General features: G+C 44.9%; 1 protein-coding gene across 1 annotated transcript in view; it reads left to right on the top strand.

The window, feature by feature from the left end:
* The first annotated feature begins 2,152 nt into the window (after positions 1-2,152).
* Positions 2,153-15,412, top strand: part of LOC128066359 (integrin alpha-M-like) — a 43,309-nt gene continuing 30,049 nt past the window's right edge. The window contains exons 1-10 of the mRNA XM_052659378.1: positions 2,153-2,180; positions 4,688-4,793; positions 7,909-8,012; positions 8,493-8,563; positions 8,710-8,827; positions 10,106-10,236; positions 10,654-10,799; positions 11,807-11,960; positions 12,992-13,142; positions 14,572-14,645. Of these exons, the coding sequence (XP_052515338.1) occupies positions 2,153-2,180; positions 4,688-4,793; positions 7,909-8,012; positions 8,493-8,563; positions 8,710-8,827; positions 10,106-10,236; positions 10,654-10,799; positions 11,807-11,960; positions 12,992-13,142; positions 14,572-14,645 (1,083 nt within the window). The remainder of the gene's footprint in view (positions 2,181-4,687; positions 4,794-7,908; positions 8,013-8,492; positions 8,564-8,709; positions 8,828-10,105; positions 10,237-10,653; positions 10,800-11,806; positions 11,961-12,991; positions 13,143-14,571; positions 14,646-15,412) is intronic.

The raw sequence follows: 15,412 nt of genomic DNA, 5'->3' as shown, positions 1-15,412 counted from the left end.
CCATGGGAGTGATCTATTTTGAAAGTCCAGCCCAGCTGAGTCTTCAAGGACTCCAGCCCCAGTCATGATCTGACTGCAGTTATCTGAGATTCCCTAGTGGGAAGTGCTGGGGCTAGACAATCCACAGCACCATGATACAATGAGAGGATGTTATTTCAGACTTGTGGTTGCCAATGGGGCGGGGGTAGAGGGAAGGAAATGGACTGGGAGCTTTGGGATTAGCAGATGCAAGCTATTCTATGTATGTAAAACTGAGTCACTTTGCTGTCCATGTAAATCAACTGTATTTCAATTAAACAAATTTAAAAAAGAGAAGTTGCTGTTTGAAGTTGGTGAGATTTGGAGTAGTTTGCTGTGTGGCAATAGAGAAGAACAGACTCATTGTCCTGTGATCAGGCAACAAATGCCGTAAATGTTTTGGTTTTCCTACACACATGTATCGAAAATCTTTTAAAATGATTTAATTAATTAATTTCTTTTTGGCTGTGCTGGGTCTTTGTTGCTGTGTATGGGCTTTCTCTGGGCTTCCCTGATAGCTCAGTTGGTAAAGAATCCTCCTGCAATGTGGGAGACCTGGGTTTGATCCCTGGGTTGGGAAAATCCCCTGGAGAAGGAAAAGGCTACCCACTCTAGTATTCTGGCCTGGAGAATTCCATGGACGGTATAGGAGTCCATAGGGTCGCGAAAAGCTGGATACCACTGAGCGACTTTCACTTCTGGGGCTTTCTCTGGTTGCAGTGCCCAGGCTTCTCATTGCAGTTGCTTCTTTTGTTGCAGAGCACAGGCTGTAGGGGATGCAGGCTTCAGTAGTTGCAACTCCTTGGCTCTAGAGCCCAGGCTCAGTAGTCCTGATGCACGGGCTTAGGACTGCTGCTCCATGTCATGTGGGATCTTCCTGCGTCAGTGATCGAACCTGTGTCTCTTGCCTGGGCAGATGGGTTCTTTGCTGCTGAGCTACCCGGGAAGCTCCCACACTCGTATCTTTAAACAGGTAATTTGAAAACAAAATGTTCAGAATTTTAATGGAATTTTTTTCAGAGAGTAGGCTTCCCTGGTGGCTCAGATGATAAAGAGTCTGCCTGCAATGCAGGAGACTCGGGTTCAATTCCTGGGTCAGGAAGACCTCCTGGAGAAGGGAATGGCCACTCATTCCAGTATTCTTGTCTGGAGAGTTCCATGGACAGAGGAGCCTGGTGGACTACAATCCATGGGGTCGCAAAGAGTTGGACACAGCTGAGTGACTAACACACATTTCTTTGCACTGGTTATTAAAGCAGAACAAGGGCAAGAGAGAATATATTTGAGAGAGATTGAAAAATGGTTGGCTTGGGGACCACATTAGCGGATAGACACAAGGTATGGTTTGGGGTTCTATATATTTCATGAAAATTATGCTCCTGTGTCCTTGAAAACAGTTTGTGCAGACATCTTTGACTGTACTTCTCAGCTATTTCTTAGGATAAACTTAAAATAAATTAAAACACATTTATTTATTTGGCTGTGCCGTGTCTTACTTGCAGCACACGTTTCCTTAGTTGAGGCATGTGGTCTAGTCCCCTGACCAGGGATCAAACCTGGGCCCTCGGCATCATTAGATGTGCAGAGTCTTAGCCACTGGACCAGCATGAAAGTCCCAAGATAAATTCTTGGAAGTGAAAATTCCTGGGCAAAAGCATATGAGACATTTTTTTAAAGCAAAATAATATTCAAAAATCACCAGATGTCCCTGTACCTGAGTTGTCCTTATTGATGGCCACACCAGAAGACAGCTCCTTGGGCGGGAGGGAGGGACATTTTGCAAACCGTGCTTCAGGGAGACATGTTCTGGGAGGTAGGTCCTCAGTCTATTCTTTGTTTTTCATAACGTTTTGGCCAACTCTAAAAGCAGGTGGGCAAACAAAGATAACTTTGGGATATGGACCTTGATGGTTTGGGCCAGGGAGCTGGGTAGGGAAGAAGCCCAGGCTGTGTGCACACAGCCTGGATAGAAAGGTCAGGCAGGACTGTGTGCTCACTGAGCCTCCGCCCTCTTCCTTTGAGTCTGACAGGCTTCTGCCTCCTACTTCTCTGTTTTTGTCCTTCCTGGCTTTAGTGGCTTCCTTGAAGTGGCTCAGTGGTGCCTGCGGCCTCACGGTTCCTGCTACTTCCAGCTATGAATCACAGAATCCTTCTACTAACAGGTGTGCCTGGAGCTGGGGGTCCTCTGGGGAGGAGGAGGGGAGTTTGTGAGTTTGTGAGTGGAGACAAAGTGTCCAGAATACTGAGGAGTGAGACTGGGGAGAGCCAAGGGGGATTGGAGGAAGGTAAAGGGATTCACGAAGTAGAGCTAGACTGAAATGGGATGATCACAGAGGCTTGGATAAATGACTCGGTTCATAGAGTATGCCCTGGTTTGGTTGGTCCCGTCTTCACAAATGAGGAAACTGAGGTGTAGAGAGGTGAAAAGACATATTGAAGGGTGCACAGTATATCTTGGCTTCTCTTCTCAGAGTGCTTTTTTCTTGGATTCCATCTCACCTCCTATTTGTCTCCTCTTTTCCAAGGACCCAGGTGTAAATGTTTGTCGAATGACTGACTGACTGAAATGATTCAAGTTCATTTTCCTTTTTTGTCTGTTTTGTGGCGTGTGAGTCAAAGACGGAGAAAGAAAAGCTTGTGAGTTGCACAGGGAGGAAATTACCTAATGGAGTCTTTAGGAACTTACTGTTGGGCAAATCAGTGGAGTGGGAACATAGGGTGGGGCTCAGAGAGGGGCTGAATGTACCTGTTGATGGACATAATCAATAAACAAGAAAAGAGGTTTGTTTGTTTGTCTGAGTCAAACTGAGGACTATAGCCCAGGAGACAGCCTCCTGAGAATTCGGAGGAACTGCTCCAGAGAAGCAGGGTTTTGGGCATAGTTTTATATCTCGTCAGAAGAAAGCACATCAAACAAGTCAGAGATGCATTCTTTTGAGGTTTCAAAAGACATGAAAGCCAAACAGATCATCAGGTACACAGAAAGTTGGTATGGGCTTGGCACCTGGGAAGGAAGTCTTATCATCAAAGCAGGAACAGCATTGGCATCCCAGGAAAGGAAGTATTTCATCTTTGTTTTTTTATTTTAAAAATTTTATTTAGTTTTGACTGCACTGGGTCTTCACTGCTGCATGCAGACTTTCTCTAGTTGCAGCAAGCAGGGGCCACTCTCTAGCTGCAGTGCCCGAGCTTCTCATTGTGGTGGTTTCTCCTGAGGCAGAGCGCCGGCTGTAAGGCACATGGCTCCTGTGGCTGCGGCGCCTGGGCTAAGCTCCCCTGCAGCATGTGGGACCTTTCCGGACCAGGGGTCAAATCTGCGTCTCCTGGATCAAACCTCGTACTGGGAGATCTCCTGGAGGAGGACATAGCAACCCAATCCAGTATCCTTGCAAGAATACCATGGACAGAGGAGCCTGGTGGGCTACAGTCCATGGGATCACAAAGAGTTGGACACAACTGAAGTGACTTATCATGCACAGAAGCCAGAATGACTTCCCATAGCTCAGTATATCAAAATTTCTTCTGTTATACCCGATATTGGTGTTCTAAGGCGAGGAGTCAGCAAACTGTGGTCTGGGGGCATAATGTGAGGACTCACTATGTGTTTTTGTACATGGGTCCCAGATGAATGTTTGGAGCTATGAGATCCAGATGAATATTTGTATTAATCCATGACAAGGAACACTAACTTTAAATCCTGCAAAATTTCATCTGTCTCATCAGCAAAATCATATTAAAAGAACTTTTACTCAATTATTCTATTTTGAATTTCCTTCATGAAAAATGCATTTTTTCTTTTCGTGAAAGTGAAAGCGTAATCGCTTAGTTGTGTCCAACTCTTTGTGACCCCATGGACTGTAGCCTGAGAGGCTCCTCTGTCCATGGAATTTTCCAAGCAAGACTACTGGAGTGGGTTGCCATTTCCTTCTCCAGGGGATTTTCCTGACCCAGGGATTGAATCCGGGTCTCCCACGTTGTGAACAGATTCTTTACTGTCTGAGCCGCCAGGGAAACCCCTTCTTTTCTTATATAAATACATACATAACTAGATTCCATTTGCCTCTTGGTCCACAAAGCCTAAAATATTTACTATTGAGCCCTTTATAGAAGGCTTCCCAAGTGGCGCTAGAGGTAAAGAACTTGCTTGCCAATACAAGAGATGTGAGAGACATGGATTCGGTCCCTGCTTCAGGAAGATCCCTTGAATAAGGGCTTGGCAACCCACTCCAGTATCCTTGCCTGGAGAATCTCATGGACAGAGGAGCCTGGTGGGCTATAGTCCATGGGGTTGCAAAGAACTGGACATGACTGAAGGGACTTAGCATGTTCCCCTTTATAGAAAGAGTGTGGTGACCTCTGCTCCAGGCTGGGACCTGAGGGGAACCCATCTCCATGTGGGGTTAGGGTGAATCCTGACAGGAATATACTTGGGGCAAGAGAGCAGGCTGCTTTCTTTCTTTTTTAAATCTTTCTTATTTTTTAATTTAATTTAATTTTTTGCCAAGCTCTGTGGCATGTGGAATCTTAGTTCTTCAACCGGGGATGGAACCTGTGCCCCTGCATTGGAAGCTCAGAGTCTTAACCACTGGACCACTAGGGAAGTCCCAGGCTGCTTTCTTAACTGTTTCCATATCGCCTCCTGACTTCTACCCCCTTGTTCTCCCTCCAGCCTTGGCCTTATGTCATGGGTTCAACCTGGACACGGAAAAAGCAGTCATCTTCCAAAACAACGCAAGGGGCTTCGGGCAGACCGTGGTCCAGATTCAGGGATCCCGGTAAGGGCTGCAGGGGCACTCCCTGCCCACAGGCTTTCCCTCCAAGATTTAACATACTTAGCTAGGACGTGGAAGCAAGCTAGATGTCCATCGACTGATGAATGGATAAAGATGTGGTAAACGTATACAATGGAATATTACCTAGAGTCTATTATACAGGGTGAAGTAAGTGAGAGGAACACAGATCTTATATTAACTCATGCATATATGGAATCTAGAGAGACAATTACTGATGAACCTATTTGCAGGGCAGCCAAGCAGATGCAGACATAAAGAACAGACTTGCGGACACAGCGAGGGAAGGCTAGAGTGGGACAGTTAAGAGAGTAACGCTGAAACATGTGCATTACCATATGTAAAATAGACAGTGGGGATTTGCTGTATGACTCAGGGAACTCAAACTGGGGCTCTGTGACAACCTTGAGTGATCGGATATGCTGGGAGGTGGCAGGGAAGTTTAAGAGGGAAGGGACATATGTATACCTATGGCTGATTCATGTTGATGTATGGCAGAAACCAACACAATAATATAAAGTAATTATCCTCCAATTAAAAAAAAAAGACAACATACCTGAAAAAAATTGAAATTTCCTTGATTTGCTTTTTTTCTTAATTTATCAGAGTAATAAATTCAAAAGATATGAAAGAGTGTGATAGAAAACCTCTTCCTCCCTCTCATCCCTCAGCTCCCTCCCCAGCAGGGTTCCTGGTAAGTGGTTTCGCATGAGTTCTTTCAGGGGTGTTTACACTGCACAGACTGCTGTTTTCTAACCTCCATCCTGCACATAATTTGTAGCACATGTTGTACTCAAACCACAGCCTGTTACCTATTTTTGTAAATACATTTTATTGATAATTGGCCACTCCACCCCCTACTTGCCATTTATTATTATTACTATTATTGTGATTATTATTTTCTAATACTTAAATTTTCTATTGGAGTATAGCTGATTTACAATCTTGTGCTGGTTTTTGATGTACAGCAAAGTGTTTGGTTATACATGTACATAGATTCATTATTTTTGAGATTCTTTTCCCATATAGGTTATTACAGAAAATTGAGTAGAGTTCATTGTACTATATACCATAGGTCCTTGTTTTGGTTATCTAATTTATATACAGCAGTGTATGTGTGTTAATAGTAAATTCCGAACTTATCTCTCCTGCTTGCATTTCCCTTTTGGTAACCATAAGTTTGTTTTTGAAATCAGTGAGTCTGTGTCTGTTTTGTAAGTTCATTTTTATACCTTTTTTTTTAAACTGGATTCCACATATGAGTGATATTGTATTTTTTTTTCCTGACTTACTTCACTTAGTAAGACAATCTCTATTCATTTATTATTTATGGCAGCTCTGGAGCACAGTAGCAGAACAGGGAGGCTGGGACACAGACTCTATAGCCTGCAAAGCCTAAAATATTTACTTTTACAAAAATAATATTTATGGAAATAATGCCTTTTTTTGAGAAAAAAATTTGCCAGCTTCTGCTCTAAACTGTCTTTTGCAATTTTTTTTTAATTAGCAGAGCTTGCTGATTTTACTGAAAGTAAGAGCTTCCTTGTTCTTTTTTATGCTGACATCATATTCTATTTTTATTATTATCTATTATTTGGAAATACTGTAATTTACTTTTTTGTTACACTTAAATCTTTTCTGAGCAGACATTGGATTGTTTCCAAACTTTTGCTCTATAAACAATGCTGGCATTTTGTACATGAGCAAGTATATTTTGGAAGTAAATTCCTAAAACTAGGATTGCTGGATCCAAGGGTACATGTGCATATGTAATTTTAATAGATTTTTCCAGATTACCGTCTATGATGGTGGCAACACTTTGCACTCGCACCAGAAATTTGTGCAAACACTTACTTCCCCACCAATTAGCCAACCTAAAGTGTTAGCAAACTTAACGATCTTTGTAAATCAAATAGGGAAGAAACGGTATCTCAATTTAGTTTTAAATTGCATTTCTTCTTTTAAGAGAGATTTATTTCCTTTTCTGTGAACACCTTTTTTCCTCCTTATCTGTGGTCCATTTTTCTCTTGGTTTTTTTGTTTTCCTTCTGATTTGCAGGAGATCTGACTACTGAGGAAATAGTCTGGGTGTTCATCTCCCTCCCCCAGTTTATCATTTATTTTTTGACTTTGTTTTTGGTAGTAGATCACATACAGAAATTTATTTTAAATGACTGTTGGGGAGACTTCCCTGGCAGTCCAGTGGTTAGGATGCTGAGCTTCTGTGACAGGGGGCATGGGTTTGACCCTTGGTTGGTGAACTAGGATCTCCAATGCCTTGTGGCATGATCAAAAAATAAATAAAAAAATAAAAAACTTGTAGGGTTGACTGTATTCATTTAAAAATGACTTCTGGATATATTATGTCCTCCTTAGAGGGACTCTTCTCACGCCAAGATTAAACATTTTCCTATTTTAAAAAATAGAAAAAAAATTTTTGGCTGTGCCATATTGCAGGCCGGATCTTAGTTCCCTGACCAGGAATTGAACCCATGCCCTCTACCGTGGAAGTGCAGAATATTAACCACTGCACTGCCAGGGAAGTCCCCAGACATTTTCCTGTTTGGGAACTGTGCATGGACTAACTTGTTTAATCATGATAATAACTTTGAGGTAGGTACTACTGTTCTCTGTATTTTAGAGATGAGAACATTGAAGAATAATAAGGTAATTAATTCAGTCCTTCAAGGTCACACAGGAAGTACAGGTGGGACTAAATTTTGATTTCAGACAGTGAAACTCCACGGCCTCTGTTCCTTTCCACTCTGCAGTCTTGCATCCTTGCCTGACACGGGAAGAGGGACATGCTTTCAAGTCAGGGAGGTGGACTATCTACCTTCACGATTTAGAAATTCTGGAACTTACTGAAGTGACCCTTGGGACCATAAATTCAAATGACTGCATTACGAGAATAGTCCCAATAAACAAACAATGGTTAAAATAGAAAGTCCTCATGTTTTCTTTGCTGAGTCTTCTTCCTGTTGGGGGGAGGTGGGGAATCCCTGTGAGGGGGCTCCCCACTTTTCCTCTGAGTGGCAGAACTTCCATCGTTGGTCTCCTCCCCAGTTGTCCTCATGTCCTCTTATCCCTTTCTCTCCAGGCTGGTGGTTGGAGCCCCCCAGGAGGTAAAGGCTGCTAATCAAACAGGCGGCCTCTACCAGTGTGACTACAGCACGGGCAGGTGTGAGGCCATCCCCCTGCAGGGTGAGTCATCGACCTCTGCAGACACCTGGACTTATCAGGCCTTTGTCCTGGGGTCTGTGGTGGGTGGCTCATGGGGGCAGCTCCTCCGCCTCTGAGCTGTATGCAATCACTGTCAGGCACCCCCCTCCTTGTCCCTTTCTATGACCTACGTGCCTCTTTGGATCTGTCAGACCTCCGAATCTCCCAGGTTGAGGTGACTCCTGTCCCACTCTTGTTTAATCACTAAGTCATGTCCAACTCTTGGAGACCCCATGGACAGTAGCCTGCCAGGCTCCTCTGTCCATGGAATTTCCCATGCAGGCATACTGGAGTATGTTGCCATTTAGTCTTCCGGGGATCTTCCTGACCCAGGGATCAAACGCTGGTCTCCTGCCTTGGCAGGCAGACTCTTTACCACTGAGCTGCCAGGGAAGCCCATCTAGCTCTTACAGAGCCCCTTCCATCCCCCAAGGCTGACCATGTGTGTATCTGTCCTCTCAGTTCCCCCAGAGGCTGTGAACATGTCCCTGGGCTTGTCTATTGCATTTGCTGCCAACCCTTTCCGGCTGCTGGTAAGTTGCCTCGGGTCATGGGAGTGTTTCTAGGGAAGGAGTTGGGGGCCCAAGGCTGCTAGGCCTGGGGTCTTGATGGGTGGAGATGCTGGGTTGAAAGGACAGGGAGCAGAGACAGTCTCTCCCACTGTTTCCCTGCCCCTTAGGCCTGTGGCCCCACAGTGCACCAAATTTGCAAGGAGAACACTTATGCAAATGGACTCTGCTTCCTGTTTGGATCCAATCTACTCCAGCAACCCAGGAGGATCCCAGCGGCCCTCAGAGGTGGGTACAGAGGAGCAGTGTGAGACTGGAGGGCCCTGGGCAGGACTGGGCTGAGGGACTTGTAGTCTGGGGGATTATTTACAAATCTTGGTGCAGAAGGGTGAGGAAACTGGGTTCCAGTGTTTCTCTTCAATTTTCACTCTTAAACAGTCCAGGTTTTTCTTCTTTCTTTTTTAAGAAAATTATTTATTTTTGGCTGTGCTGAGTCTTCATTGCTGGTTGGGGGTGTTTTTCTAGCTGCAGCGAGCAAGGGCTAGTCTCTAGGTGTGGGGCTCAGGCTTCTCATTCTAGTGGCTTCTCTGGTTTCGGAGCATGGGCTCTAGCGCACGTGGGCTTAGTAGTCGTGGCGTATGGGCTCGCTTGCCCCGCGGCATGTGGAAACTTCCTGCCCCTGGGATCGAACCCATGTTTCACTGGGAGGTCAGATTCTTAACCACTGGACCACCAGGGAAGTCTGCAAATTATTTCTTATTCATTTTTGGGGCTCCAAAATCACTGCAGATGGTGACTGCAGCCATGAAAGTAAAAGACTCTTACTCCTTGAAAGAAAAGTTATGACCAATCTAGACAGCATATTCAAAAGCAGAGACAGTACTTTGCCGACTAAGGTCCGTCTAGTTAAGGCTATGGTTTTTCCAGCAGTCATGTATGGATGTGAGAGTTGGACTGTGAAGAAAGCTGAGCACCAAAGAATTGATGCTTTTGAAATGTGGTGTTGGAGAAGACTCTTGAGAGTCCCTTGGACTGCAAGGAGATCCAACCAGTCCATTCTGAAGGAGATCAGCCCTGGGATTTCTTTGGAGGGAATGATGCTGAAGCTGAAACTCCAGTACTTTGGCCACCTCATGCGAAGAGTTGACTCATTGGAAAAGACTCTGATGCTGGGAGGGATTTGGGGCAGGAGGAGAAGGGGACGACAGAGGATGAGATGGCTGGATGGCATCACCGACTCGATGGACGCGAGTCTGAGTGAACTCCAGGAGTTGGTGATGGACAGGGGGGCCTGGCGTGCTGCAATTCATGGGGTCACAAAGAGTCGGACACGACTGAGTGACTGAACTGAACTGATGAGGTAGCTGTGATAACTCTACTTTCCCTGCCTTGAGCAGAATGAACTAAAGTTTCCCACGCCACTTTGTCCCATGTTTTTCTTTAGTTAAGTGCATGGCTGTCATCTTGTCTACCTTTCATTCTCATTGCTCAGCAGACAGCTGATTAAAAAAAAAAAGTGAACCCGAGTCTCTTGTACTTAATCAGTTCTTTTTCCTTTTCCCCCAGAGTGCCCTCAGCAAGACAGTGACATTGCCTTTCTGATTGATGGCTCTGGTAGCATTGACCCAGTAGACTTTGAGCGGATGAAGAAGTTTGTCTCAACTGTGATGAGTCGATTCCAAAAGTCCAAAACCTTGGTGAGTGCAAATGGGTAGGTTAGGGAACAGCCTGCCTAAGGTGGGTCCTGTCCTATTTCCTGTCCAGATGGTGCCAAATGGCCAGCTGATCAGCATCTTCTTTCGTGATGCTGTCTTGCTCTGACTGGATGCAGCTTCAGCCTTTTTCCAGCCCGCTGTAAAGCAGGCACAGTAATTGATAGGGGTTGGTGTGGGACATGAAACCCATATGTTATCTCTGGCTAAGTTCTAGTGCTGAGAAGTGGGAACGGATGGCCAATCGCTGTCCTCCTGGTGAGGCAGAAGGGCTGGGATGGGGCAGAATTTGGAAGAATTTGGAGCCTGGAGTATTTCAGGATTTATGGAGAGCTTTCTGGGAGATAGCTAAGTGGGAGGACGAGGGCCTGCTCCAGTCTAACACCAGGCGCCTGTTCCCAGTTCGCTCTGATGCAGTACTCGGATGACTTCCAGACTCACTTCACCTTCAATGATTTCAAGAGAAACTCAGACCCGGAATTACTGGTGAGGCCAATAAGACAGCTGTTCGGGAGGACGCACACAGCCACGGGGATCCGCAAAGTAGTGTAAGCTCTTCCCTCTTTGCTTAAGATGAAAGGAGGAGGTTTTTTTGTTGTTGTTTTGTTTTTGTTTTTTTTTGGCTGAGCTTTGCAGGATAAAGGGGTATTGTTCAGAAAGGGCTGGGGTAGAGGGTATTTCCAGTGGATGGGGCGGTTTGAGTTAGGTGTGGAGGAGGGACTGTGCCTGGTATGTTCATGACATACAAATTGTGAGTAAAGGTGAGAGTAAGGGCTTCTCTGGAGGCTCAGTGGTAAAGAATCCGCCTGCCAACACAGGAGGCATGGGTTCCATCCCTGGGTTGGGAAGATCCCCTGGAGAAGGATATGGCAACCCACTCCAGTGTTCTTGCCTGGGAAATCCCTGGACAGAGGAACCTGGTGGGCTATGGTCCATGGGGTTGCAAAGAGCTGGACACGACTGAGCGACTAAGCAACAACAACAAGGCAGGGGTTAGGGGGAGAGAGAGCAAGGCTGGAGGGAGTGTAGAAAGATCAGTTGAGGCCAGGTTAGCAAGGCAACTGAAAAGCCAATGGATCCATTGACGTTTTCAGCAGTGGGAAGATGTACCCATATCTTTGTTATGGAATGTTCCCTCTGATCTATGTATATATATGTGTGTGTGTGTGTGTGTGTGTGTGTGTTTAGAGGCAAGGGTAGGAGTTGAGACAAAAGTACAGGAAGATGAGCTGGAGAGCCAGTAGGAGAGGTGTGATGAAGGCATAAATAAGCTATGAAACTTTTTAATTTAGAAGGAATAATACTCAATTTAAAAAAATCACCCTATGCCAAAGAATATAAAAGCAATGAAGGCTTCTTTTCCTTCCACTTTCCTGTTCCTCTGCTGCTCTTCCAGATCTTGGCGGACCTACAGTTCAGTGTTTGTCCCAGGGGAGCACAAGCACCTTCTAGACAGAGTCCAGTTACATCTGTAACTGCTGATGTTCCTCCCCTGGTATTAAGCGCATCTCTCTGTCTGCTCGAATTTGACTTTTCTCTCCTTTACCCTGGATAGAAGAGAACTGTTTCACAGCAGCAATGGAGCCCGGAATCATGTCCTGAAGATCATGATTGTCATCACAGATGGGGAAAAATATCTCGATCCTTTGGAGTATAGGGATGTCATCCCTGAAGCTGATAGAAAAGGGATCATTCGCTATGTCATTGGGGTAGGAAATGTGGCTCTCTGACTTGATACTTGTGTGGGTTTCTACTCAAACACACCCTCCTTTGAACTTGCAAGCATCAATAAAGGGGGCCAGAGTAATCTCTGCTAGCACCGATGCACCTGTCTCAGTGAACTATTGTTGCAATGATGCTGTACAACAAATGATCCCAACATTCAGTGGCTTAAAATGGTAAGTGAGTCTGTCGGTCAGGCTGGGCAGTTTTTCTGGTCCCAGCTGGACTCACTCACATGTCTGTAATCAGCTGCAGGCTGGTTGGTGGCTCTGCTGATCTTGACTGGGCTCTCTCCATGTCTGAGGGTTGCCATGTTTGTCTCCTGGGGCTGGGGTAACTTGATGCTCCTGTTCCCTGTGTCTCTTCCTCCAGTGGGCTAGCCTGGGCATGTTCTCATGGTGAAAGCAGAGGAGAAAAAGAGCAAGTAGAAATGTTGCAAGCATTTTATCAAGCCTCTGTATCACAGCCTCTGTATAACATTTTTTCAAGCCTCCTCTGTATAACATCTGAGAACTAAAGCAATACATGTGGCAGAGCCCAGAGACAATGAATGGAGCAGAATATTCTTCCAGGAGGAGGAGGGCACAGCAAAGTTTTGGGGAAAGGGCTTGGATACAGGAAGGGGTAATGGGTTGGGAGCATCAGTGTCATCAAACTACTACAGTATTTTGTATGACATAGAAAGATGTATCATCTGGGGTCCCTGGCTTGCCAAGTGGGAAACAACTTCATATGAAGGAGAAAGCTCCCTGTCCTCTAAAAAGAGGTCAGTTCCATGCCAGGAGGCATGGCACAGAAAATGCACCAAAGGCTGAATTTCAGCTCCAATTTCCCCCTTGACAGAATGTAGAGTGTACAACCTGCTCCACTGTACCTGGCAGCCCTGTCCCTGGGGCCTTCTAGTACATTCCTTCCTTGGACAGATATTTTCAGATTCTTTTCCTGTAGAATTTTCTTTGCTGGAGGAGAGTGCTACTTCCAGAAACTGTCTGATTCGACCTCTGTTTTTTGGTAACAGGTGGGAGATGCTTTTAACAGTAAGAAATCTCGAAAGGAGCTCGATACTATTGCATCTAAGCCACCTGCTGATCACGTGTTCCAGGTGAATAACTTCGAAGCTCTGAAGACCATTCAGAACCAGCTTCAGGAAAAGATCTTTGCGATTGAGGGTAAGCTAAGGTTTTGTAGTCCTGGAGCAGCTCCAAAGGCAGCCCCTTACCCCCAAACACGTATTTCCCTCTAGAAACAAGGACCTCCTAACCCTTGGCATTCTGACCCTCATCATCAACTCTCTTCTTCCTCCAGTTCTCAACAACTCTGGCCTCTCGCTCCATTTCTTTGAAATAGAAAGGTCTAATTTTGCAAGTCTTGGCTACAGGCTGCAAAATTAGAGGGTAGGGGAGACAAATCCCATGTGGTATTTTCCCCAAATTTGGATGTGTTGCCAACATTTGTCTGTTTGGTTCACTGCTGCATCTCCAGTGCTTAGAATAATGCCTGGTGCATGAAGCATGTTCAATAAATGTTTGTTTTAGGAAAGAATTTAAAAATTGGGGGAATGTTCACATACAGTCTGGATTTATGGTTTCTCTTGAAAATTTGGAAGATTAGACACCTTGAGGACCGTATACACACTGGACAAAAAATAGTTGGAACCAAAGAGCCACCATCCCTTTAAAAGGGGCATATGCGGCCTTCCCTGGTGGTCTAGTGGTTAAGACTCCATGTTCCCAATCCTGGGAGTCAAGGTTTGATCCCTGGTCAGGGAACTGGATCCTGCATCCATATCGAAGAGCCAGTGCAGCCGAATAAATAAAAATAAGTATCAAAAAGGGGCCACATGCCGACAATGGTCCATATAGTCAAAGCTATGGTTTTTCTAGTAGTCATGTGAGAGTTGGATCATAAAGAAGGCTGAGCACCAAAGAATTGATGCTTTTGAATTGTGGTGCTGGAGAAGACTCTTGGGAGTCCCTTGGACAGCAAGGAGATCAAACCTAAAGGGAATCAACTCTGAAAATTCACTAGAAGGACTGATACTGAAGCTGAAACTCTAATACTTTCACCACCTGATGCAAAGAGCTGACTCATTGGAAAGACCCTGAGGCTGGGGAAGATTGAGGGCAGGAGAAAGGAGTGACAGAGGATAAGACGGTTGCAGGGCATCACAGACTCAATGGAGATGAATTTGAGCAAACTCCAGGAGACAGTGAAGGACAGAGAAACCATAAATTGTGGTGCAGTTTATGGGGGTGCAAAGAGTTGGACACAACTTAGTGACTGAACAACAGCAATATGGTTAGATAAGCAACAAAGATATAAATTATAGCCATTATCTTGTAATAACCTATAAAGGAGGATAATCTGTGAAAATACTGAATCACTATGCTGTCACCTAAAACTGACATTAATATTGTAGATTAACTGTAACTTAAATGAAAAACAAAAGCATAACAGAGGAAATGTAAAAATAAGGAGAGTGGGTTGTATGGCTCTCATCTGAGGCTCCTTTTGTCTGGTTGCTATAGCATTTGAGTTTCCAGCCCCTGTTCTCGGTTCTTCTGCTTTCTTTAATGTAGAGTGTTCTTTTCTTCACAGGTACGCAGACAGGAAGTACCAGTTCCTTTGAACATGAGATGTCTCAGGAAGGTTTCAGTGCTGCCTTCACCTCCGTAAGTGGTCTTTTGTTTAATTGGAGTTGAGGGGTGAGACAAAGTGGGAGAAGAGGTGCGAAGGTTTGGGGGCTATTCTCTGTGATTGGTACCTGTTGGGAGGTACATCTTTTTTCTTTTTTTAAAATTGAAGTATGGCTAATTTACAGTATTGTATTAATTTCTGGTGTACAGCAAAGTGATTCAGTTCTCTCTCTCTCATATATATATATATATATATGTATATATATATTTATATTCCTTTTCATATTTTTTCCATTATAGCCTATAATAAGATATTGAATATAGTTCCCTGTGCTACACAGTAGGACCTTGTTGTTCATCTGTTTTATATATAGTAGTTCAGTTCAGTTCAGTTCAGTCGCTCAGTTGTGTCTGACTCTTTGCGACCCCATGAATCGCAGCACGCCAGGCCTCCCTGTCCATCACCAACTCCCGGAGTTCACTCAGACTCGCGTCCATCGAGTCAGTGATGCCATCCAGCCATCTCATCCTCTGTCGTCCCCTTCTCCTCCTGCCCCAAATCCCTCCCAGCATCAGAGTCTTTTCCAATGAGTCAACTCTTCGCATGAGGTGGCCAAAGTACTGGAGTTTCAGCTTCAGCATCATTCCTTCCAAAGAAATCTCAGGGCTGATCTCCTTCAGAATGGACTGGTTGGATCTCCTTGCAGTCCAAGGGACTCTCAAGAGTCTTCTCCAACACCACAGTTCAAAAGCATCAATTGTTTGGTGCTCAGCTTTCTTCACAGTCCAAATCTTGCATCCAT

Source organism: Budorcas taxicolor, chromosome 2 (genome assembly GCF_023091745.1).
Source record: "Budorcas taxicolor isolate Tak-1 chromosome 2, Takin1.1, whole genome shotgun sequence".
In the NCBI taxonomy this organism is placed as follows: domain Eukaryota; kingdom Metazoa; phylum Chordata; class Mammalia; order Artiodactyla; family Bovidae; genus Budorcas; species Budorcas taxicolor.
This window is presented reverse-complemented; position numbering and strand designations above follow the sequence as displayed.